The sequence below is a fragment of the Epinephelus lanceolatus genome, chromosome 8, assembly GCF_041903045.1.
Source record: "Epinephelus lanceolatus isolate andai-2023 chromosome 8, ASM4190304v1, whole genome shotgun sequence".
Lineage (NCBI taxonomy): Eukaryota > Metazoa > Chordata > Actinopteri > Perciformes > Serranidae > Epinephelus > Epinephelus lanceolatus.
Genome location: NC_135741.1, coordinates 1,281,399 through 1,307,245, shown reverse-complemented (window position 1 = coordinate 1,307,245; position 25,847 = coordinate 1,281,399). Strand labels below are relative to the sequence as shown.

The 25,847-nt window shown below is 43.3% G+C and overlaps 1 protein-coding gene across 2 annotated transcripts; it reads left to right on the top strand.

Moving 5' to 3' along the window:
* On the top strand, positions 1–21,882 carry LOC117258483 (leucine-rich repeat neuronal protein 1). Of its 2 annotated transcripts, none has more exons than XM_078169691.1 (13): positions 1–289; positions 9,263–9,436; positions 9,538–9,683; positions 10,276–10,377; positions 12,763–12,947; positions 13,071–13,313; positions 13,388–13,510; positions 14,161–14,283; positions 14,836–15,250; positions 17,742–17,871; positions 18,140–18,330; positions 18,502–18,660; positions 20,340–21,882. In XM_078169691.1, exons 2-13 carry the CDS (start codon positions 9,355–9,357, stop codon positions 20,877–20,879), a joined length of 2,439 nt encoding a protein of 812 aa, XP_078025817.1. In that variant the 5' UTR covers positions 1–289; positions 9,263–9,354; the 3' UTR covers positions 20,880–21,882. The 2 variants fall into 2 exon arrangements, with proteins under 2 accessions (XP_078025817.1, XP_078025818.1); XM_078169692.1 differs by having other exon boundaries at positions 3–289; positions 12,726–12,947.
* Positions 21,883–25,847: the final 3,965 nt, after the last annotated feature.

The window sequence follows — 25,847 nt, the reverse complement described above, 5'->3', positions numbered from 1 at the left end:
TTGGTCCATCACCCAGTGGCCTATAAACCACATTGGCTGATCCCAAGTCAGCTGCTGCGGACCTGACAGAGGACAGGAGGGAGACACAGAGACAGAGATGTTGGGATAAAAGCGGCGGCTCAGCAGCAGCGGGACTCAGCTGGATCCACGGAACCTGAACGAACCACAGACCGGATCCTGCCCGACTCTACCGGACCCACCTGCCCGGCGCGGAGCGACTCTGCCCGGCCTGACGTGCCGCTGCGGCTCGGAGCGGCGGAGCAGGAGGAGCTGCAGGCGGAGGAGCAAGGTGAGAACATGGGCGGCTGTCCTCCAGCGCGCGCGCGCACGCACGCACACACACACACACACACACACAGGAGGACCGCGCGGTGCTCCACAGACAGACTGTTATTATTATCATAATCATCATCATCATCATCAACACTCTCAGGTCGCCTCAGAGCTGCTGTTTGATTGTTAGGATGTAACATCAATAGATACGACGGTCCTTAAACGCATCATCCAGCAGCTTTTTATTTTTATAATTGAATAAAATGAAGTTATAATCAGAGTGCACACTGTTAGTGTTTATTGTGATATTATGGGATGTTGTAGAATTAAAAAAAATGCACAAATTTTAAACAGTGTTTATTGTCATGAAGACAAACACTCACTGTTTTATTTTGTAATTACTTTATTGAATTTTAAATTTTCCAACAAAACAAAACCACCTGATAAAAAAAAGAAACAACAACAAAGGAGAGAAAATATTAAAATACATCAGGTAAAGATTGAGTAAAACTTGAAGGTAAAATAACAACAAATAGACAAAACATGACATGATTAATAAATTTGTCAGATTTCAACAGACTCATTAAATGTTCGCTCATACTATATATAAAATATTTCATGAGACTTATTGAAACTCCACATGATGATGAACTGTGTTATGACAGGCTGATAAACCAGTGTCACCAGTTTAATATGATTCTGACACTTTATTTAATGTGACTGTTTTCCTCTGAATACTTTCATCAGATAACAATAATAATAATAATAATAATAATTTAAAGGAACTTTTCATCATGTTTATTGTTTGTTAAAGAGCTGGAATCAGAGTGTAGTTAGCTTAGCTTAGCTTAGCTTAGCATACAGACAGTAAACAGTGTGACTCCTCCCAGCACTGACTGACACGTTTCATCTGGTTTGTTCTGAACACAAATACATCAGTATCACTGGAACTATTTCTTGATGAACCACAGCGTATCCCTCCGCCCTGTGAACCTGTGTGTGTGTGTCATTTAGTGAACTCAGGTTTTAGTTTTAATCTCTCTGTGAAGCGGCAGCGACGCCATGTTTATCTGTCAGGACAGAGTTTGTCCAGATGTCCTATGTGTTGTTGATGTTGGACAAAGAGTCTCCACTCAAAGTTACTTCCTGTCTTACTCCTGAGCTGTCGGTCAGGTCACATGGTCTTCTTCATCTTTATGTGTTTTTATTTCTCTCAAAGAGAGCGCCATACTGCCTCCTTTCCTTGTTCCCTTGGTTGCTTCCTCTCCTTGTCCACCTTTCATTTTTTGTGTTCCCTCCTTTTATCCTCTTTCCTTATCTTTCGTCCTTGTTTCCTCTCCTTCTTCCCTTTCCTCTCTTGTTTTCTCTCCTTGTGTCTTTCTTTGTTTTATTCTTTTGTTTCCTCTTTTGTTTCCTTATCTTCTCCTTTGTCTCCTCCCTTGACTCCTCTCCTCATCTCCTCTTTTGCGCCCTCTCTTGTCTTCTCTCCTTCTCTTTATCTTTGACTCCTCACCTTGCCTCCTCTCTCCCAGTCTCCTCTTATTGCCTTCTCTCTCCTCTCTCCTCTCCTGGTCTCCTCTCCTCAGTGAGACGGGGACAGGAAGTGGACTTGTTGTTATGTAATAGAAGTGAAACTTGATGAAAGTAGGTCACAGAGTTTCTTCAGTTCAACCAGGTTTGTTTCACATTCGGGAGGTTTCCACGGCAACAACCACCCAGTTTTATGTAATCGCTCCTCTTCCTCACCTCCTCGTCTCCTCGTTAACCCCTCGCGTCTCCTCTCAGGTGATCAGACTCTGTGACGTGAGACGTTTGCTTCCTGGAGACGAGTCCGTCCAGGTGTTTCCACAGGTTGTAGTCCAGTCACCTGTAGATGAGAAAGAGCAGCGTCAAATCAGAATACTCAGACAGTATCCAATGAGAGTGCAGTGAAACTGTAGGCGGAGCTTAGAGGGAGAGTTAATGACATCATTAAAGGGAAACTTGAGTATTTTTCACATGTTTTTGAAATGTGTCCAGTACTGAGAGAGAGCTGCAGTGACACAGGCTGTGATGTCACCGCTCTGTTCACAGCGTCAGAGTCCGTCCACTGACAGTGTTTGTTTTGTCATTGACAGGATCAGATTGTTATTCTGAGTGTCTGATGTCATGATGACAGGATCCCTACAGAGACAGAGCTTTGTGTTAAAGAGGAAGATCCTTTTTGTTTCACCAGAAATCACCATCACTGAACCCTCCACACTGCATTTGTCATTTCATCATCAAACGTCGACAGAAACAAAATAAAACAAACAAAATCCATCTTGGTTCGTCTCTCCACTGCTCCAACAGGCACCAGCTCTGGTTTGGTTGAACTTAACCCTTCATTCACCATTAGATGTGAAAACATGCTGCCTCCTTACCAAGCGGCATCTTCTGGGGCTGAAACATGAAGCCAAACCTGCAGTTCTTCTAATGTCCACTAGAGGCTGGCTTCAACAGTGAGTCAGTCCCCACAGACCTCCATGTTCACATGTAGAAATAAACATGTTTACAGCCTGGTTGGTCTCTGGAGCTCATTTCAACATTCATGATGCCTGTACAGACTGAGTTTATATAGAACTCACCTGTTTATATTTTATTAAGGATTAAAGTTACAGTTAATGAAGGGGGCGGGGCCTCTGTCTGCTGATAGAGGTCAGACCCACTCCTGGCTCCACCACAGCTCCACCCTCTCGCCCAAATATGGTCACTTCTGGATCCAAAAAAATCCAAGATGGCGACAGCTGAAATGCTGAACTTGAGGCTTCAAAACAGAGTCCACAAACCAATGAGTGATGTCACATGACTGATACCATCTGTGTTGTTGGGCCAAGATAAATTTTAATGTTCGGTGCTGTACAGGTTAAAATGAGTGTGTATTTAAATAGAGCCTGGTGGGTTTGATGAAAGTGATTTTGGGATTCTCTGCTGATTCTGAATTAACAGAAACAGAAAAGTCACTCAGTAACACAAACTAAGTAAGAGAGGCAGCAGAGTCAGTGAGGTAAGAGTAATGTTGATGTCAGTGCAGTCTGACTCTGAGGAGAACAAGTTTAACTGTTAGTCCAGTTTCTCACACCGAGCTTACGACAGGATAAATGAGACGTGGTCTGGGCTGCACGAGCTGTGTGAGAGTTTGTTAATGGATGGTTTGATAGTATTTTTCTTTTCTTTAACATGAACTCTGTTTACTTCAAGTCATCAAGAATTTCCCCAGTTTTTGGATTCTTCATTCACCGTGGAGGCGTCAGAGAAATGTTTTCTTCATGAATGTCACGTGACACAGGAGAGTGACTGATGTGCTAATGATCGTTTCGGGGGGAAGTATTCCTTTAAGAACACACAACACACAGAGTAATAACTGACTGTGTTCATAGCTGGACGTGTCCTGTCAGCAGTTTTAACGTTTCGATCATTTCTGGGATGCAGTGGATTTTTCGTTGCGACAGTGTGAGTAGCTGCTGGTTAAAATTAGAGGTGAAGCTGAGTGGCGTTCAAGGTCTATTTGTAGTCACATGGTTCCTTGTTTCCTGCTCTGTGACCTCTGTTTCTACATCAGTGTGTGATAAGTTGTGATGAAGTTCACCTGCTGCTGCTCACCTGGTGAACAGACACCGAGCTGCTCACTGAGGAGCTGCAGCAGGTTGAGTCCGTTTACCTTCAGTGTTTGAACACGGCAGCAGAGTTTTACTGTGAACACAAAGTATCAGCAGGTTGTTTTGTTCTGACAGTCAGATTGTTTTAGTGTTTCCTCCCAACATGTGAAGTCAGATTCACACCTGTGACAGCAACAAAACATCTGGTTATTTTCATGTATGAATGTGTTTAGAATATATAACCTATCAAAAAAAAAAATAGATGTAGCAGCAGTGATGAACGGGGAGAAGAATTTACTGAAGCAAACATTTTAAATTCAAAACATTTAAGGGACTGTTTGTTATTTGTGAGGGGGAGGGGTGCAAAGAGGGGGGCATGTCAACTGATTTGTTAAGCAGTGGGGAGGGACTTATGGTTTTTATTTTAGCTTGGGGGAGGGGCAGACATTTTTCAATGATTGTATTTTGTATTTATTTTACGACATATTAAATTTTGTTTTTTGTTTTTACTTTCAACATTTGATTTTTTTTTTCTTTAAAGATTTTTTTTTTTAATTTAAACATTTGTGGTAATATTTAAAGAAAACGTGTTGAAGTTTTCTTTGAAATTGTTTTTCTCTTGAATTTTTTTGGCTGTTTCTTTTTCTTTTCATATATTTGGCATTTTTTTTGTTTGTTTAAAAATTGCTTTTTTTATTTTTGGCAATTTTTATAGAAGGCATGTTTGCTTTTGTAAATATTTGGCAATATATTTTTCTTTCCATTTTTTTCAATTTATTTTTGTCATATATTTGGCAATTTCTTTTTAATTTTTTGGCCATTTGTTTACATAAGAAGTTTTCATTTTGGCTTAGGGTAGGGGCGTACAAAGTTGAATGGTTTATCTTTAAAGAAAACATGCCTTTGTGTATGGAGGGCATGTTTTCTTTGAGTATCTCCAAAACTTTTATCAGCCAGAAACTGTAAAAAAAAATGAAATTATAGTTGGATTTTCAAATTTCCAACAGTCATTGGACACATCATATGTGACTCTTACTTTTGTCAGAAAAAAAACTCCAACCAAATCTGATTTTAAAATAGAAATATTTAATCAAAATCACTTTGTTCTGTGTCTCGTTTGTCCAAAAATAAACTGTTTGAATGACAAGATTTTTCAACTTCAGGATTTCATCTTCAAACATCAAAGGATAAGTTTATAAAATCTAATAAGGCATTTATGGAGGAGGGAGGCTCATGGGTTTTCCTCCAGTCACTCAGGGAGTCCCTAACACAGTGTTTCTTCCTCCTCTGACTGTGAACATGATCTTTGTTCATTACTGTGTGTTACTGTGTGTTCTATTGTGTGTGTGTGTGTGTGTGTGTGTGTGTGTGTTGACAGGTCTGAGGTAATTAACGAGCTCTCATCCAATCACAGCCTCTTCAGTGGGACATTTAATGAGGCACTCTCAGCTCGTTAAATAATTAATATCATCTCATCAATATTCCATCTGCTCAGCAGCAGCAGGAGGAGGAGGAGGAGGAGCAGAGAGACGAACCTCCTTCAGTCTGTCGTTAACATGATGAAGGAGGTTCATTCACATGTTTGAACATCTGTCAGAGCTGCTGTCACTGCGCTGCATTCAGGGTCTGTCTGGGAAAACAGAAACTCCAGCAGTGTTCTACTGTGAGCTGCTGCAGTCAGCCTCTGTCTGTCCAGCCTCTGTCCCTTCATCCTCTGTCCCTCTAGCCTCTGTCCTCCCAGCCTCTGTCCCTCCAGCCTCTGTCCCTTCATCCTCTGTCCCTCTAGCCTCTGTCCTCCCAGCCTCTGTCCTCCCAGCCTCTGTCCCTCTAGCCTCTGTCCTCCCAGCCTCTGTCCCTCAAGCCTCTGTCCCTTCATCCTCTGTCCCTCCAGCCTCTGTCCCTTCATCCTCTGTCCCTCTAGCCTCTGTCCTCCCAGCCTCTGTCCCTCTAGCCTCTGTCCTCCCAGCCTCTGTCCCTCTAGCCTCTGTCCTCCCAGCCTCTGTCCCTCCAGCCTCTGTCCCTTCATCCTCTGTCCCTCTAGCCTCTGTCCTCCCAGCCTCTTTCCCTCTAGCCTCTGTCCTCCCAGCCTCTGTCCCTCCAGCCTCTGTCCTCCCAGCCTCTGTCTGTCCAGCCTCTGTCCCTTCATCCTCTGTCCCTCTAGCCTCTGTCCTCCCAGCCTCTGTCCCTCTAGCCTCTGTCCTCCCAGCCTCTGTCCCTCTAGCCTCTGTTCTCCCAGCCTCTGTCCCTCAAGCCTCTGTCCCTTCATCCTCTGTCCCTCCAGCCTCTGTCCCTTCATCCTCTGTCCCTCTAGCCTCTGTCCCTCTAGCCTCTGTCCTCCCAGCCTCTGTCCCTCTAGCCTCTGTCCTCCCAGCCTCTGTCCCTCTAGCCTCTGTCCTCCCAGCCTCTGTCCCTCCAGCCTCTGTCCCTTCATCCTCTGTCCCTCTAGCCTCTGTCCTCCCAGCCTCTTTCCCTCTAGCCTCTGTCCCTCTAGTCTCTGTCCTCCCAGCCTCTTTCCCTCTAGCCTCTGTCCCTCTAGCCTCTGTCCCTTCAGCCTCTGTCCCTTCGGCCTCTGTCCCTTCAGCCTCTGGCCTTCATCCTCTGTCCCTTCATTCTCTGTCCCTTCAGCCTCTGTCCCTCCAGCCTCTGTCCCTTCATCCTCTGTCCCTCTAGCCTCTGTCCCTCCAGCCTCTGTCCCTCTAGCCTCTGTCCCTTCATCCTCTGTCCCTCTAGCCTCTGTTCCTTCATCCTCTGTCCCTCTAGCCTCTGTCCCTCCAGCCTCTGTCCCTTCATCCTCTGTCCCTCTAGCCTCTGTCCCTTCAGCCTCTGGCCTTCATTCTCTGTCCCTTCAGTCTCTGTCCCTTCATCCTCTGTCCCTCCAGCCTCTGTCCTTTCAGCCTCTGTTCCTCCAGTCTCTGTCTCTTCATCCTCTGTCCCTTCATCCTCTGGCCTTCATCCTCTGTCCCTTCAGTCTCTGTGCCTTCATCCTCTGTCCCTCCAGCCTCTGTCCTTTCAGCCTCTGTTCCTCCAGTCTCTGTCCCTTCATCCTCTGTCCCTTCAGCCTCTGGCCTTCATTCTCTGTCCCTTCAGTCTCTGTCCCTTCATCCTCTGTCCCTCCAGCCTCTGTCCTTTCAGCCTCTGTTCCTCCAGTCTCTGTCCCTTCATCCTCTGTCCCTTCATCCTCTGGCCTTCATCCTCTGTCCCTTCAGTCTCTGTGCCTTCATCCTCTGTCCCTCCAGCCTCTGTCCTTTTAGCCTCTGTTCCTCCAGTCTCTGTTCCTTTATCCTCTGTCCTTTCAGTCTCTGTCCCTTCATCCTCTGCTCCTTCAGCCTCTGTCCTTTCAGCCTCTGTTCCTCCAGTCTCTGTCCCTTCATCCTCTGTCCCTTCATCCTCTGTTCCTCCAGCCTCTGTCCTTTCAGCCTCTGTTCCTCCAGTCTCTCTCCCTTCATCCTCTGTCCCTTCATCCTCTCTCCCTTCAGCCTCTGTCCATCCTGTCTCTGTCCCTCCAGCCTTTGTCCCTCAAGCTTCTTAGATTTCTGTCTGTCTCTGTCTGATGTCATCCAAACATAAACAATGATGACCTCATGAGATCAGCTGCAGTTTGGAGCCTGAGCCCAGTGCATGATGGGAAATACCTGTCTGTCCCCCGATTAAAAGACACTTTTTAAATTTTTGGTTTAACTGGAGACCCTCTGATTGTTAGTCTGATTTTTCTCTCTGAAAGTTTCTTCTGTTAACAGAATAAATGTGTGGTCGATGATGACTTTTGAGTAATGGTGATATTATTAACAATAGTAATATTAATTAATACAGTCATATATTATATATAAAATTTGATTATATATAAAATATAATCAAGGTTTTAAGAGTGAGGTCACTGAGAGAGACACCAAACTAACAAGTGTGTGAGGAATCTGACAAAATGTCTGTAAACTCCTGAATATTTTTTTTAATTTAATTTAATTTAATTTAATTAAATAAAAAAAAATAATTATTTAATTTTATATACTTAATTAATCCCCCTGAGGAGAAATTCAATTTTTTCACTCCTTTTGTCATTAACACACAGGTCCAAAAGACACACACATGCACAAACAGGACCTATACATGCACAAAGTGGAGAGATGTCAGAAGTTCAGATACAAACACACAACAGAGAGACTGTGCGGACCAGTCACAGAGCAGCTCAAAGCCCCCTCCTCCTCGTCCCCTATGTCACTCCCTGGCTGGTTCCCATGGCAGCAGAGGCAAGGTGTCCCTGTTTCCTGCCCCCCTGAGTGTGTGCGTGGTTGTACATCTATCCTTGTGAGAATGAGTTTTAGATCTTGAGACTGAGGACGTTTTGTAAAGTGAGGACATTTTTGTAAAGTGAGGACATTTTGTAAAGTGAGGACATTTTTGTAAAGTGAGGACATTTTGTAAAGTGAGGACATTTTGGTAAAGTGAGGACGTTTTGTAAAGTGAGGACATTTTGTAAAGTGAGGACATTTTCGTAAAGTGAGGACGTTTTGGTAAAGTGAGGACATTTTTGTAAAGTGAGGACGTTTTGTAAAGTGAGGACGTTTTGTAAAGTGAGGACATTTTCATAAAGTGAGGACGTTTTTGTAAAGTGAGGATATTTTGTAAAGTGAGGACGTTTTGTAAAGTGAGGACATTTTTGTAAAGTGAGGACATTTTGGTAAAGTGAGGACATTTTGTAAAGTGAGGACGTTTTTGTAAAGTGAGGACATTTTGGTAAAGTGAGGACATTTTGTAAAGTGAGGACATTTTTGTAAAGTGAGGACGTTTTGGTAAAGTGAGGACATTTTTGTAAAGTGAGGACATTTTTGTAAAGTGAGGCGTTTTTGTAAAGTGAGGACATTTTGTAAAGTGAGGACATTTTGTAAAGTGAGGCGTTTTTGTAAAGTGAGGACATTTTGTAAAGTGAGGACATTTTGTAAAGCGAGGACATTTTGTAAAGTGAGGACGTTTTGGTAAAGTGAGGACATTTTGGTAAAGTGAGGCGTTTTTGTAAAGTGAGGACATTTTTGTAAAGTGAGGACATTTTCGTTAAGTGAGGACATTTTTGTAAAGTGAGGACATTTTGTAAAGTGAGGACATTTTCGTAAAGTGAGGACGTTTTGGTAAAGTGAGGACATTTTCGTAAAGTGAGGACATTTTGTAAAGTGAGGACGTTTTGTAAAGTGAGGACATTTTTGTAAAGTGAGGACATTTTGTAAAGTGAGGACATTTTTGTAAAGTGAGGACATTTTGTAAAGTGAGGACATTTTGTAAACCCGTCCGTCTGTCCATCCATGAGGAGGTGCAGCAGTTCAGAGTTCAGATGTAAAGTTGTCATCAGTTAATGACATCACTTCCTGTGTGCTTCCATCCAGCCGTAGATGTGACCCGCCTCCTCTGACCCTCTGGAGGAAGTTGTCACCACAATTGAATCAACACTTCCCCTCAGCTCCGCCCCCAGTGCACCATGGGATTTGCAGTCCTTTCCACTCTCCTCCTGTCCCTGGTGACATCATCAGTGTGTGCTGCAGTGGGCGGGGCCAGTCTGGGTAAGCAGCAGCCATACAGATGTCAGATACAGACACATGAAGAAGAAGAAGGATTAAACAGAGGCGTGGTGTGTGTGTGTGTGTGTGTGTATGTCCTGTAGGTGGTGCCGTGCTGTGTCCTCTGCAGTGTGTGTGTGAGACGAGACCCTGGTACACGCCACAGTCTGTGTATCACCAGGCCAGGACGGTCGACTGTAACGAGCTCCACCTGCACAGAGTCCCCGCCAACATGTCAGCTGACACACAGGTAATGGTCGTTATGATGTAATACTGTGTCCATATAAAGCTTCAGAGGGAACATGCTGTCAACACGTTGTGATCATGTGATATTTTTGTGAACACGTGAATAAGTGAAATAGTTGTGTACCTGTTGTGATCTTCTTGTTGTGTTGATGTTGTGTTGACGTTGTGTAGATGTTGTGCTGACGTGTTGACATTGTGTTGACATTGTGTAGATGTTGTGTTGACATTGTGTTGACATTGTGTAGATGTTGTGTTGACATTGTGTTGACATTGTGTTGATGTTGTGTTGACGTGTTGACATTGTGTAGATGTTGTGTTGACATTGTGTTGACATTGTGTAGATGTTGTGTTGACATTGTGTTGACATTGTGTAGATGTTGTGTTGACATTGTGTTGACATTGTGTTGATGTTGTGTTGACGTGTTGACATTGTGTAGATGTTGTGTTGACATTGTGTTGACATTGTGTAGATGTTGTGTTGACATTGTGTTGACGTGTAGATGTTGTGTTGACATTGTGTTGACATTGTGTAGATGTTGTGTTGACGTGTAGATGTTGTGTTGATGTTGTGTTGACGTTGTGTTGATGTGTTTCAGGTGCTGCTGCTGCAGAGTAACAACATCTCCTCCATCACCACTGAACTGCAGAGTCTCACCAACCTGACAGAACTGGACCTGTCACAGAACCACTTCACACAGGTAACACACCTTTACTACACCTGAACAGTCATGTTACACCTTTACTACACCTTTACAACACTTTAATTACACTGTTATTACACCTTTACAGTCATGTTACACCTTTATTACACCTTTACAACACTTTAATTACACTGTTATTACACCTTTACAGTCATGTTACACCATTACTACACCGTTACTACACCTTCATTACACCTTTATTACACCTTTACAGTCATGTGTCACCTTTACTACACCTTCATTACACCTTTATTACACCTTTACAGTCATGTTACACCTTTACTACACCTTTATTACACCTTTACAGTCATGTTACACCGTTACTACACCTTTATTACACCGTTACTACACCTTTATTACACCTTTATTACACCTTTACAGTCATGTGTCACCTTTACTACACCTTTATTACTCCTTCATTACACATTTACAGTCATGTGTCACCTTTACTACACCTTTATTACACCTTTATTACACCTTTACAGTCATGTTACACCGTTACTACACCTTTATTACCCCTTCATTACACCTTTATTACACCTTTACAGTCATGTTACACCGTTACTACACCTTTATTACCCCTTCATTACACCTTTATAGTCACGTGTCACCTTTACTACACCTTTATTACCCCTTCATTACACCTTTACAGTCATGTGTCACCTTTACTACACCTTTATTACACCATTATTACCCTTCATTACACCATTACAACACATTTATTACACCGTTATTACACCTTTACAGTCATGTTACACCTTTACTACACCGTTACTACACCTTCATTACACCTTTATTACACCTTTACAGTCATGTGTCACCTTTACTACACCTTTATTACACCTTTACAGTCATGTGTCACCTTTACTACACCTTTATTACACCATTATTACCCTTCATTACACCATTACAACACATTTATTACACCGTTATTACACCTTTACAGTCATGTTACACCTTTACTACACCTTTACTACACCTTCATTACACCTTTATTACACCTTTACAGTCATGTTGCACCTTTACTACATCTTTATTACACCTTTACAGTCATGTTACACCGTTACTACACCTTTATTACACCTTTATTACACCTTTACAGTCATGTTACACCATTACTACACCTTTATTACACCGTTACTACACCTTTATTACACCTTTATTACACCTTTATAGTCATGTTACACCGTTACTACACCTTTATTACACCTTTACAGTCATGTTACACCGTTACTACACCTTTACTACACCGTTACTACCCCTTCATTACACCTTTATTACACTTTTACAGTCATGTTGCACCTTTACTACACCTTTATTACACCTTTACAGTCATGTTGCACCTTTACTACACCTTTATTACACCTTTATTACACCTTTACAGTCATGTTACACCGTTACTACACCTTTCTTACACCTTTACAGTCATGTTACACCGTTACTACACCTTTCTTACACCTTTACAGTCATGTTACACCGTTACTACACCTTCATTACACCTTTATAACACCTTTACAGTCATGTTGCACCTTTACTACACCTTTATTACACCTTTACAGTCATGTTGCACCTTTACTACACCTTTATTACACCGTTACTACACCTTTATTACACCTTTATTACACCTTTACAGTCATGTTACACCGTTACTACACCTTTATTACACCTTTATTACAACTTTACAGTCATGTTACACCGTTACTACACCTTTATTACACCTTTATTACACCTTTACAGTCATGTTACACCGTTACTACACCTTTATTACACCTTTACAGTCATGTTACACTGTTACTACACCTTTATTACACGTTACTACACCTTTATTACACCTTTATTACACCTTTACAGTCATGTTACACCTTTACTACACCTTTACTACACCTTTATTACACCTTTACAGTCATGTTACACCGTTACTACACCTTTATTACACCTTTATTACACCTTTATTACCCCTCATTACACCATTACAACACATTTATTACATCTTTATTATACCTTTACAGTCATGTTACACCGTTACTACACCTTTATTACACATTTATTACACCTTACTACAGTCACATGATACAGTAAACGCAGCACGTTTTAATTCATAGTTTATTTTAGTTTAATGTTTCTCCGTAGGAGCAGATCATCTGTTTTTGGATCTTTATCATCAAACTTCATACTGACCTCAGATCAGACATTAATAACTGGTTCAGTGTTTGAGTCTGAACTACAGCTGAGAAACACAGTGACATCTCAGACAACAGTTTGTCTCTGTTTCCATGACGATGTCCTGGGGTTCCATGCAGCTCCATACACTGTCTGTCTGTCTGTCTGGTGAGCTGTGTGACCAGGTGAGCTCTATGGGTCTGTCTCTGTCTGTGTGTCCAGGTGAGCTCTATGGGTCTGTCCTCTCTGGGCCGGTTGGTGACTCTGTACCTGGAGGAGAACCACATTGAGGAGTTGGAGGACTTCAGTCTGAGGAACCTGTCCAGTCTGGAGGAGCTCTACATCAACCACAACCACATCTCCTCCATCGGACCCAAAGCCTTCGCTGGACTCGCCAACCTGCTGCGGTCATTACTCCTTCTTTTCTTCTTCTTCACCTTATTTTTCTGCTTCTACTTTCTCCACCACAAGCACCTCCTGAGGGAATAACTTGTCTAAATGGGTTTTGCGCCCTCTGCTTTGTCCTGCAGGCTCCACCTGAACTCCAATCGACTGGTGGCCATTGACAGTCGCTGGTTCGAGTCCCTGCCGTCCCTGGAGATCTTGATGATCGGCGAGAACCCGATCCTGGGTCTGGAGGAGAAGAACTTCCTGCCGCTGTCCCGCCTCCACAGCCTGGTGCTGGCTGGGATGGGTCTGGTCTCCGTCCCCGCCGCCGCCTTCCTGGGCCTCGACTACCTGGAGAGCCTCTCCTTCTACGACAACAGGCTCAGGTGAGTCTGAGCTCTGTCGCTGTAACGCTGTCTCACTGTGACGTCGGCTCATGTGACCGCTGTTCTCCTGACAGGTCGGTTCCTCGGGACGCTCTGAGCATGCTCCCTAACCTCAAGTTCCTGGACCTGAACAGGAACCCGATCAGCCGAGTCCAGCAGGGAGACTTCCAGAACCTTCAGCACCTGGAGGAGCTCAGGTCAGTCTGAGACAAGGATCAAGATTAAACTTGACTCTGATTAAAGTCCTTTATTATTGATTATCAGCTGATAACGACTCTGATCAGATCCTTTTATTGATTTAAATATTGGTTAAATATGTCTCTTATCAGCTGATGAAAGTCTGATCTGATATTTCTTAATTATATTTATTGATTAAATGTGTCTCTGACTCGCTGAAATAACAGCTGTAGACTCATCTGACAGACACAAACCACTGGATCCTGATTCAAAAATCTCCACCTGATCATGTTAAATGATTGATCTGATTAAATGAAACTTTATCTGATTTTTATTGAACCAGCAGTAAAAGACTTGTTGAAAATAAAAATCTCTTTTCCTGCCTGTGTCCCGGCTGAAACAGGCAGCGGCACAAACAACACAGAACAACTTAACATGAAAACAAAGAACAACTCACAGGAACATTAAAATATCAAAAGCGTCTTCAGGCAGGTGAGCGCCAGGTCGTTCAGAAACACTCTGAATGCGGCCAACGGGACTCATAAGACTGAATCAGCAGAGCAGCAGTTACACATTTGTTTTTACAGTTCAGTTCAGGACTGCAGGAAAAGTTTGCTCAAATAACTCCTGGAAGAAGAAGAAGAGACGTCTGACTCTGTTTGTGTTTCAGTCTGAACAACATGGAGGAGCTGCTGATGGTGGAGCGAGCTGCTTTCCAGAACCTTCCAGAAATCGCCAAACTGGAGCTCTGCAGCAACCCACAGCTGTCCTACATCGACCCGCAGGCCTTCAGGTGTCTGTCTGTCTGTCTGTCTGTCTGTGTATTAGTGTCATTTCTTTCGTCCGCTGTGTGTCCACGGTGACTTCGCTCCGTCTAATGAATACATGAACGTCACAGTCACACAAACATAAACTAAACAGACGTCACAAATGAACCTTTGAGTCTTTGTGGTCGAATCAGCTGACAGTTGCTGCTCACTGCTGTGAATGTGTGCTTCATGCTAACGTTAGCTGTTGTTAGCTGCTGACAAGAGTCTGTGGCCACGCAGCGTCTCCAGCTCCAGCTCAGGGGTCGTGTTATTGTGCTGCTGGCTTTGAGTCATTTTGAGGCTCACTGTCCCCGTGTTTCTCCTCCTAAACCGTAACGTGACGTTAATTAAGTTCTTGCGGACGTGACATCATTTGTGGAGCAAATAGGATGAGGACACGTTGCTGTTTACATACATGAACAAATGAAAGAGAAAACAATTTTTTTAATGCTCTTTTTCTGCTTCTCCCTCTCATCTCTTCTTATTTCATTCATCACGCACCTCCTCTCCTCTCCTCTCCTTTCCTCTCCCCTCAGTGAGCTCTCCTCCCTGCGGACGCTCCTCCTCCACAGTAACCAGCTGAGCCTCCTCTCTGGAGACATCCTGTCCTCCCTGCCGTCCCTGGAGGAGGTGTCTCTCCACTCGAACCCTCTGCGCTGTGACTGTCTCTCCTCCTGGGGGCCTCACCTCGGCAACCAGTCGCACCTCAAGATGCTGGAGTCCTCCATCACGCTCTGCTCCTCCCCGCCTCACCTGGTTGGTCGAGAGCTGCAGGAGGTGGTGGGGGTTGGATGGGGCGGAGGCGGAGCTAACAGCTGCCTGCCTCACATCTCTCCTCACGCCTTCCCTTCCACCATGAACGTCAGCGCCGGGCAGCCAATCACACTGGAGTGCTGGGCAGACGCTGACCCCGCCCCCCAGTTCTACTGGGTGACGCCCACTGGAGACAAGGTGTGTGTGTGTGTGTGTGTGTGTGTGTGTGTGTGTGTGCGCGTGCGTGCGTGTGTGTGTGTGTGTGAGTGTGACGCCCCTCCCAATGTCTTTGAGAATGTTTCAGCCAGTCTCATCAGGCAGCTGGCTGACATGGGAGGGTCGTTACCTTGATTAGGCTCACCTGGGCTTCCAAGCTATAAAAGCTGCCTAATCTGTTCACTTGGTCTCTCCCTTCCTTTCAGCTGACATCCACTGAGCAGCTTTGGTTTTGGTTTGCACCTTCAACACCTCCACAGAACACCTGACACTCACCCACGCATGGCTTTCATGACTGACTTTACTGATCTACACACTCCATTGATTATTAAGTTAATTTTAGTTTAATAAATTCAGCTTGTTTTAAGTAAATCTTTTGTGTGGACTCCCTTCTTGTCACATACTGAGCCAGTTTGTGACAAATGGGGGCTCGTCCGATCCGTTTGGTAAGGCTAAATCTTGCCTTAGTGTTACACATGAGGCTTGATTTGTTATATATGATCAATCTGGTTTGTGACTTGTAGTTTGTTAACACTTTTGAGTAGTACACTTTAAAGTGTTTTGGTATTAGCATGGTGATTGGGTTTTTTGGGAGTGTCACACAAGGATTTTTGTTTAGTTCTTTGTGGTTCATTTTTGTGGATGCTGGAAGGGAGCAGCATTTGCTTCCCCCTTTCTTTGATTGCAAACCAATGTGTTTGGAAAATTGAAAAACACAAGTACTGATGCATGTAACTGGTGAATACAGCCACATTAGTTTGAAGAGCCACACACCTCTCTGTATGCTGAAGTGGTTGATCTCAACAGGAGATCAACCAGTTTGTTGTTTTCACTTAGTGTGGTGGAGAATGTGGTTGAAGACATTGTCTTGGGAGCATTTCCCTGGTTTCCTGAAGGTCGCCAGTTTCTGGTTGCCTTTTGGGTTCCAGTGGAACCAGTGCATAAGTACCCACCACCAGTATCTGTCCGAAGACTAGGTTTGAGATTAATTAGCTGTGACCAGTTAGATAGAGCTGGGGAGCCTGAGCTCTGTGGTTATTTGATTTCAACATTGCACATGTTCCTGTGAACTTGTTTTGTGGGTTTGTAATCTTAAATTGTGGCCAGTGTTGCTGAATAAATGTCCTCTGTCTGGTCTTGATGGTAAGTTGCACTATCAACTGTTTGAGCCTGGCATGCTGCAAGATGGCTAGGCATGTGGTAGAATTTGATTTGGTTGGTAAACAGTGGCAGTGAGTAAATGGTTGAAAAATCTGTTGTTCGTATCTGCAAATTGGTAGCTTGGCCTGCTAATTTTGGTGATAAGTGCTACAGATCATGCTTTGTTTGGTTTTGCATGTGAGCTTTGTTGTAGCTTGGTTCTCTTTGTGTGCGTCTTGGGACGACTTGGTTGGCTAGTGAGCCTTTTGTTTAGAGTAACCTTTGGGTATGCTACTTTGGTTTAGTACTTATGTAATACCAGTTCAGTGTGCTTTGAGAAGCTGTAATTCTGAATAGGCAGAGCGTCCTGACCTGTGCTTTTTCTGGTTGCAGGCCACCTTGTAAGAATGTGATGAGCTTTGTTGCTCATTCTGAGAGCAACATTTTGATGTGTACTTTGGGTTGTGGGTTTAACAATCTCCTGCTGACTCTACCTCACTGCTTTGTACCCACGTTACTGAATTCCTGCAAGATACAAATCTGCATTCTGAGGTGGGTATTGTTCCAAACGTTTTCCATAAGTCTTTGTAACTAGCCATTGGTTCTGTTGTGACCCTTTTCCCATGCAATAGCTTCTGATGCCAGTAAATTTCTCATTCTTAAACTGCTCCTCTGGATCCAAGGTTGCTGGGTGAGGGATTTGATCTGGTAAGATAGCTGGTGGTGGGTGGAGATTTAGGTCACTGTTAACACAGAACTAAGTTTGTATGATGGCTCGTCCAATGTAAAGGGGGACACTTGGTAGACTCAAGTCAAAAGTGGAAATGTTGTTTCTCATTGTTTCAAGTTTTGTATGTTTTGTGTTCCAGATGTCAAGGTGGAACCTTGATCTTAAGAGGGGGGGTGTGACGCCCCTCCCAATGTCTTTGAGAATGTTTCAGCCGGTCTCATCAGGCAGCTGGCTGACATGGGAGGGTCGTTACCTTGATTAGGCTCACCTGGGCTTCCAAGCTATAAAAGCTGCCTAATCTGTTCACTTGGTCTCTCCCTTCCTTTCAGCTGACATCCACTGAGCAGCTTTGGTTTTGGTTTGCACCTTCAACACCTCCACAGAACACCTGACACTCACCCATGCATGGCTTTCATGACTGACTTTACTGATCTACACACTCCATTGATTATTAAGTTAATTTTAGTTTAATAAATTCAGCTTGTTTTAAGTAAATCTTTTGTGTGGACTCCCTTCTTGTCACATACTGAGCCAGTTTGTGACAGTGAGCATTAACCTTTTGTTAAATCTCTTATACTTAACGTTTCCTCCTCACCTGGTCAGGTGAGCTCTGAGGCCATGGCTGCACCAATCATATCAGAGGAGGGGCGTGGCCTGAGCAGGAAGAAGAAGAAGCATCGAATGTCAGAGCCTGGAGCGTTGGTGATCGAACACGCCGAGCCGTCAGACACAGGTCAGTCTGTCAGTCTGATAAATCACATCACTCTTCATATCTAAAACTTTCAGACTGCTTCTCTGTGACTCTGCTGCAGATCACAGTAAAGACGCTGAAAATTAAATGCAGATACAAATAAAAACAGATCGTGTTGGTAGAAATGACTCGTGGTCGTTCAGCATCTGAGCAGTGACGAATATTTACACAGGATACAGACAGGAAGCTGGATATATGAAGATCAACTATAACATTATTAATATGGATGACACCTCTCGTCCTCTCTCAGGTGTGTACACCTGTGTGGCGTGGAACACGGAGGGCGCAGACACGAAGAGCGTCTCAGTGTTCGTGGACTATCAGGGGTCAGTGGGCTTGTGGTTGGGCGGGGGGACGAGGTGGGGTGGTGAGCCCGGCAGAGAGCAGCCCTGGCTGGGGAACTCGTCCAGCGCTGCAGCCTCTCTGGTGGTGCTGGCGAAGGTACCTGCTCTGTTTGTGAGATTTATGTTTATTTCAATTTAATATCTTTATTTACATCTTTTTATGAAGCACAAACAGTGAATCTGTGTGTTTGATGCGTTTTATTAATAAAGTTATTTTTAATACTGATTCAGACTCATTTCTGATCCAATAAACATGTTTCCTGTACAGGTGGTGCACGCCCAGTCGGTGGTGCTGGAGTGGAAGTTGTATCCCAGCGGAGAAGCTTCGTCTGCAGGAGAGAACCAACAGGACGCCCCCCTCCCTCTGACCCGGTGGAGCAGCGCCACCGTGCACATCGACAACCCTCAGATCAGCTACACTGCCAAGGTGAGCACATCCACCCTCTGATGCTACACCTGATTTTCACACCACTCTGAAAAGTATGTGCATATCAGTTTGTGGGGTGACTTTGTGGAACGCACTGGGTGAAGAAATCCAACAAAGTAAAGATATCAGACAGTTTAAAAAGAGGTACAAAGACAGTATTTTCGTAAGGTAGAGGGTGAAAGAGACGTCTGTAAATCAGTGGAGCATCACAACCTCTACGAAATGACTTGTTTCACTGTCAGGATTTGATCCATTTGGTCCAATAACATTTGGAAAGTCTGCAGGAGTCACAAGATTAAATTATTTTATCCCTATTCGAGTTAGCAGAGTGCTAAACAGGAAGTAGCCAGCTTGGCCAGCAGAGTCTCTGGTGCACCTGCTCGATGGGCCACACAGTGCGGAAGCAGTGCTGATAATAAAGGTCATTTTATAAGAGACAGTTGGATCATTCTGAGCAGCTTTCATAGGAATAAACTGAGCCCCGCCTCCAACGCTGGTTCATACGTGTGCGGTGGCGTGTCTGCGTCGCTCTGCGGTTACACCTCCAAAACACTTGTCAGAGTTTCTGTGAAGTGCTGAAAAAGTAATTGATTCAAAACAACTCCACTCAGCTTTATTCATAGCTCACCTTTCAGACAAACACACAGCCCACAGTGCTTCACGTGGCGACGCTGGAATGAAACAGACACAATTTAAAGGATAACTCAAACAACTATATGAAGTTTTGCAAGACGAGAAAATTACAACAATAAGACATAAAATATTTTAAAAAATCAAACCAAACAAAAGGAGTGATTAAAAGTTCATAGAATTAAAATGAACAATTAAATAGAATAAAAATAATCAGGAGGGATAAATAAAGGTAAAAACCAATGGTTAAAACCTAAAAATCAAGACACATTAAACACACGTTAAACACACATTAAACATGGCTTAATAGAGACAGTTTCAAACACAAATCAGCTTCACTATAACTCGCAGCATTCACAGACAAACACTTGTCTTTATCTGGACACATTTTCCAAACAAATACAACATGCTAACGTTATTAGCACAAGCCTATAGCATTTTACATTGTATAAATTAGCCTAGCAGCTAGCAGAGATTTCCTCTGGTCATATTTCAGCCAGGATAAATCACACACAGTGTGTGGAGGCTTTATTGTCTTCACAATTTATTGTTTCTTATCTGTGAAATTAAAGTAAATCAAAGCTTTGTTTCCACTGAGGGAAATGGTTTCAGCTCACAGAGACAGACAGGAGGTCTGCGTCGCTGTGACACTGTGGAGTTACATTTCTGGGGAGGTGCACGTCAGGCTACGGTGTAAGGTACGTGTTAACATGAAGCCTGCAGCAGAGGTATGATATCGATATGACAGAGATATAAATGCTCCACCTGTCTGTGGTGCGTTCATGTGTCTGTAATAACGGCAGGAAAGAGACGACTGAACTATGTAGACATCTTTAGACAGCATTAAAACTAAAAACTTAGAAAACGACTTGTCGAGAGCATTTCTGAGGATAAAAGGAATTAACGAGGAGTTTCTGCGCTGCAACGACTGTAGTTTTTTTCATGGGAGTTGTAGTTTTTTTCTGCGCCTGAGGAACAAACTGTGGAGCAGATGCTAGACAGGAAGTGACATCATGTCTCCCTCTCTCTCTCTCTCTGTCTCTGTCCAGGTCCCAGTGGACGTTCAGGAGTATAACCTGACTCACCTCCTTCCTGCCACTGAGTACCACGTCTGCCTCACCGTCTACTCCTCCTCCCCCTTACCCTCCTATTCCTCCCCCAGCTCCTCCCCCACCCCCATCACTCCCTCCTCTCCCTCCTCCCCTTCCTCCCCCATCCACACTTCCTGTCTGAACGTCACCACTAAGGAGGCGGGTTTCTCAGTGGAGTTGGTGGCGTCCCGGCGCAGCAGCGTGGCGTTGGCGGCGGTGATGGGCTCCATGTTTGCTCTGTCCATCATGGCGCTGCTGGTGGTGTACATGGGCCGCCGCGTGCAGCAGCACAAGTCCTGCGGACACTCGCTGAAGAAGTACATGCAGCACGCCACCTCCATCCCCCTGAACGAGCTGTACCCGCCACTCATCACGCTGTGGGAGAGCGAGGCCGAGAAGGACAAGGAGGACAAGGAGCAGGAGGAGAGGGAGGCGGGGGAGAGGGGGGAGGAGGCAGGGGGAAGTCAGATCGACACCACAAAGACTTACATGTGGTAGCTGGAGGAGGAGGAGGAGGAGGGAGGGGGCGGAGTTTAACTGACAGAGAGACGGACACTCGAGGGTTAACGGAGGAAAGAAGAGGAGCGGGATGAAGGTTAGCAGAAGACAAGGAGAGGTCACATGACTCAGAGAGGAGCCTGACAGACAAACAGAGGGGAACAAACGTCCACGCTGTCGATAACAGCGAGAGGTCACATGATCGTCAGGTGGATAAAAACTGTTAAAGGAACATTCTGGTGTTTTGTCATGTTTTAGCCCTTTAAATGGATCCCTGCTGTCAGCGTCCGTCAGGTTACAGATAATCAGTCCGTCAGCCTTCAGTTCACTTTATTCAAACAGCCTGATTCAAACTCTGATGATGCGTTTAAAGTCACTTTATTCATGATGACCAAAGTTTATATAAAAATAAGAACATAGATTTAATAAGCCTAAGGGACTGTTCTTTATTTATCAGAGGAGGGGGTGGCTGGGTGTGACCCTCCCTCCTCCATAAATGAGTTATTAGATTTTTAAAACTCTTAAAATCCTTTGATGTTTGAAAGTTTAAAGTTGAAGATGAAATCCTGGAGTTGGAAAAAGTCTCAGTTTCTCACTCTTGTTGTGTGAACAGTTTATTTTTTTGATACATTTTAAATGAAAAATAGAATAAATTGATTTTGTTGAAGGGTCACTATTTTAAGATCAGATTTGTTTATTTGTTTTTGTTCTGATGGAAGCGTTCTTCACACATGATGTGTTCAAGGACCGTCGGAAATGTGAAAATCCAACAATAATTTCAGTTTTTTTTTTTTTCTGGCTTTGTAATGGCAATTTTGGCAATTTTTAAAGAAAACATGCCTTCTAAACCCCAGCGGGTTTTAAACGAAACAAAAGTTTTTAACAAACAAGCCCTCTTGTTCTCTTTAGATGTCACAAAAAAAGCTAAAATTTTTCAAAACATTTTCTTTAAAAATTGGTGGTAAAATAAATAGAAAATACAGCCATTTGTATGCCCCTCCCCTAAGCCAAAATAAAAACACATAAGTCCCTCCCTCGTGATTAAAACACTATTTGACATGCGCCCCCCCTTTTTTTGCGGCACCTCCTCCCCCCTCATAAATAAGGAACAGTCCCTTTGTGGAGCCCAGTTCATGATATAGTTCAGAGATCAACAGTGTTTGTCTTTAACGTCAACTTTGTTGAAGAGAATCTGTTTATTGAAGAACTGCAACCTGAAAGATAAAAAATATAAGAAAAAAAACATTGGTAAAAATTTTACATTCCAATAATTTACAAGTGTGTGTTGTGTAAAAATAAATGTTTACAGTACACAAGAGCCACTGCTGCTCAGTTTAAAGGCTCCCTGTGGAGCTGGTTCCATGAACAAGCCCTTGTTTGATTTATAGCAGTGGTTCCCAAACTTTTTACACTGCGTCCAACTTCAGAAAATATTTATACAGGAAATATTTAATGGTTTTGAGATTTAAAACCATTTATTAAAAAATGTGAACTCTTCTATTTTATTTAGTGTTTATGATTTCTATAAAATGTAGCAGAAGACTTTTTGTCACTAATTTTAACCTTTATTTATAATTCATCCTGAATTTCAGAGCTCAGAGGCTTAATTTTTTTCTGTATTGAACTCAGTCAACTAAAGTAAAAATCAAAATACATTTACACTCATACATTTTGTATCCAACACCATGAAAATAAACAGGACAGAAGTGTAACAGCCAAATAACAAAACTGCAATTCGTGACTGACATCCAATCAGATTATAATATCCAGTGATAACATTAAATTATGATTTTGGTGTTAAGATTTATAGTCAATAGGATTTGTGTTTAAAGGGCTGAAAAATTAAAAACACCAGTAAGTTTCTTCTTCTGTTTCTAATGAGCTCACAGTTTCAGTTGTTATTCTGTCTGAGGTTCAGTTGACGTCCTGACGTCCTGAGGATCTGACTGAGACTTTAACAGAAGAGATCAGCTCAATGTGTTTCTCCAGCTGTAGGTCGGAGCCGCAGGTTCAAACAGGACAACTCGTCCTCCAGCAACTGAACAGACTCCAGATGAACTGTTGAGCATCTCTCCTCTCTTCCATCCTCCTCCGTCCGTCTCTGTCTGCACACTGACAGGAGCTGGATTGTTAAAGAAAATCTAATTATTGTAATTATGTTCATCTGATGAACCTGAATGCAGCACTAACTCACTGAGCACAGGCAGCCACGTGGACGATCTCACTCTAACAGTCCTCAGAGGAACTTAAAGGTCCCGAGTTCAAACCAGAGTTCAAATGTTTCAAGAAAATCAGATTGGATTTTTATTTTACACCACACAAACACGTCCACAAACTCCCTCCATATTTATATTTATTAATGATTCTATCAGCTGCAGTAACACAGACCTCCGACACATCAAACTGTACGCAGATGACACCTTGTTTTACACAAAGAAATTTAAAAACATATACACATATTTATTATTTATTGAACAACAGTTTACTTCCTGTTGTGGAGATGAGTTAGCAGCCTGCAGGAGACACACATAAACATGTTTACAAAGACTTTGAGTGACACATTTTATGTTTTATAGTTTTCACTTTATGGGAAAGAGAAACACTGTCACTGTAAACAGCACATTTATATCAGTTCAGCAGCGTTTCCTGTCACACGCCGCTCCTCCGTCCTGTTTACGTCCTCCTCACCTGCTCCTCACCTGCAGCCTGAAACAGTCTGAGTTCAGCTTTGACCTCAGGACCTTTAATCTTCCACTAATTTCACTTTACTTGACACGCTGTCTTCATCAGCGCAGCATGAATGCATCACTCTTTTGTTTTATTCTACGTGTTCTGCACGCAGTTGTCGTCATGGTGACGGTCCTCCTCCAGGTCAAAGCTCCGTCACAGACGCCACTGTTCCGTCCATGAGGAGCACTTTATGGACACCTTCTGCACGGACACTGACACTGACCACGTCGTTCTGATATCTGTTTTATATCCTGAGACACCGAGCTCCTCTGGGGTGTGTCACGGTTTAGCTGTTGATGTTGTTGCACTGGGAGGTGGAGGAGGTGGAGGAGGTGGAGGAGGTGGAGGTGCTGCATGCCTTTGCACTCATATTTAGGACTGTTTATATAAAACCACGTCTGTGTGACGACCTGCAAACTGTTCGGATCAGTCAGAGAAAATTCAGTTCTTCCAGTCACTCTGAACACCAAAGACACAGGACGTGATGTCATCAGAAGATTTTAAGATCCCAGAGAAATAAGATCAGTGTCAGTTAAAAACTGACGAGTCGGGACAGGAAATTAATTAAGAATTAATTAACAATTTTAAATCATTTGTTGTTTTCTGTCTCAAGTCACAGTGAAGTGAATCTCTTTGGGTTTCACACAAAAACTAAACATCTGAGATGTCGACTGGATTTTTTCATTTTCACTTTTTCGTAGGTTAAAATTCATTAATCTGAAAAATTAAAGACAACAAGAGTTAATGAATGTCTGCAAGTTTAGTTTTTCTCTTTGGTGATGGAGCGTCGACAGAAAGTCAGAGTTCAACACAAATAGCTGAGGTTAATGGGATCACTGGGATCATTGGGATCACTGGGATCATTGGGATTCAGAAACAGTTTAAAGTCTTTATAAACATCAGATTCTGAGTTATTTTAGACTCGTCACGTGTTGATCCATCAGTTTGCAGGTTTGTCGTTCAGACTTTCAGCCAAATATTCTCTCAACTGTCTGTCAACCAAAAGACTTCAGGAACAAACACTCAAAGGATGCTGTGGGCATTTTAAGATTATATTCTGTAAATATATTTACATGACTCTGAAGATGTTCTCTGGTCGCACCGTCTGCGCTGAGAGGAGCTCCTCTGTCTCTCTGTCTCTCTGTCTCTCTGTCCTCTGTCTCTCTGTCTCTCTGTCTCTCTGTCCTCTGTCTCTCTGTCTCTCTGTCTCTCTGTCCTCTGTCTCTCTGTCCTCTGTCTCTCTGTCTCTCTGTCTCTCTGTCCTCTGTCTCTCTGTCTCTCTGTCTCTCTGTCTCTCTGTCTCTCTGTCCTCTGTCTCTCTGTCTCTCTGTCCTCTGTCTCTCTGTCCTCTGTCTCTCTGTCTCTCTGTCTCTCTGTCCTCTGTCTCTCTGTCCTCTGTCTCTCTGTCTCTCTGTCCTCTGTCTCTCTGTCTCTCTGTCCTCTGTCTCTCTGTCCTCTGTCTCTCTGTCCTCTGTCTCTCTGTCTCTCTGTCCTCTGTCTCTCTGTCCTCTGTATCTGTCCTCTCTCTCTCTGACGGTCCAAACTAAATGTTTAAAGACGTCACTGACTAAACACAGAAAATAATGTGGAGATAAACTGATAAACAGTGACCATCAGTGTGAGACAGAGCGGCAGAGGCGACGCCCTCTGCTGGCGACCAGAGTGAACAATGACATCACTCTCCTCATGTCACTCAAACTAAACTTGACAGTAATATGCAGGGTATTTTGTATAAAGTGTATCACTCTATATTTGAAGACAACTATTATTATTATTATTATTATTATTATTATTACTCAACACTGAGCACCAACTGTAACTAAAGATGTGTGTGTGTGTGTGTGTGTGTGTGTGTGTGTGTGTGTGTGTGTGTGTGGGATGGAAAGATATAATATAAATACACACTTTGTCACTCCACAGCCTTGTGTCTAATTAATGACTCATATAATTGTAGAACCTGCCACGCCGTCATTTCACATTAATTACAGTTCAGTCATTTATTTACATGTTCACATGTGAAATGTGAAAAGTCTTTGACGATCAGACCCAATCGTGATGTCATCTATTCCAAGAGGGTGGTAAAGACACAGTGACTGGGAACCCCCCCAAATGTCTCCGCCCACCAGTCCACCCCAGTGACCTTTGACCACTGAAATCCAATCAGTTGATGAATCAAAGAGAATGTTTGTGTCGAATATGAAGAAATTCTCTTCAGGTGTTCTAAACATGTTACATTCA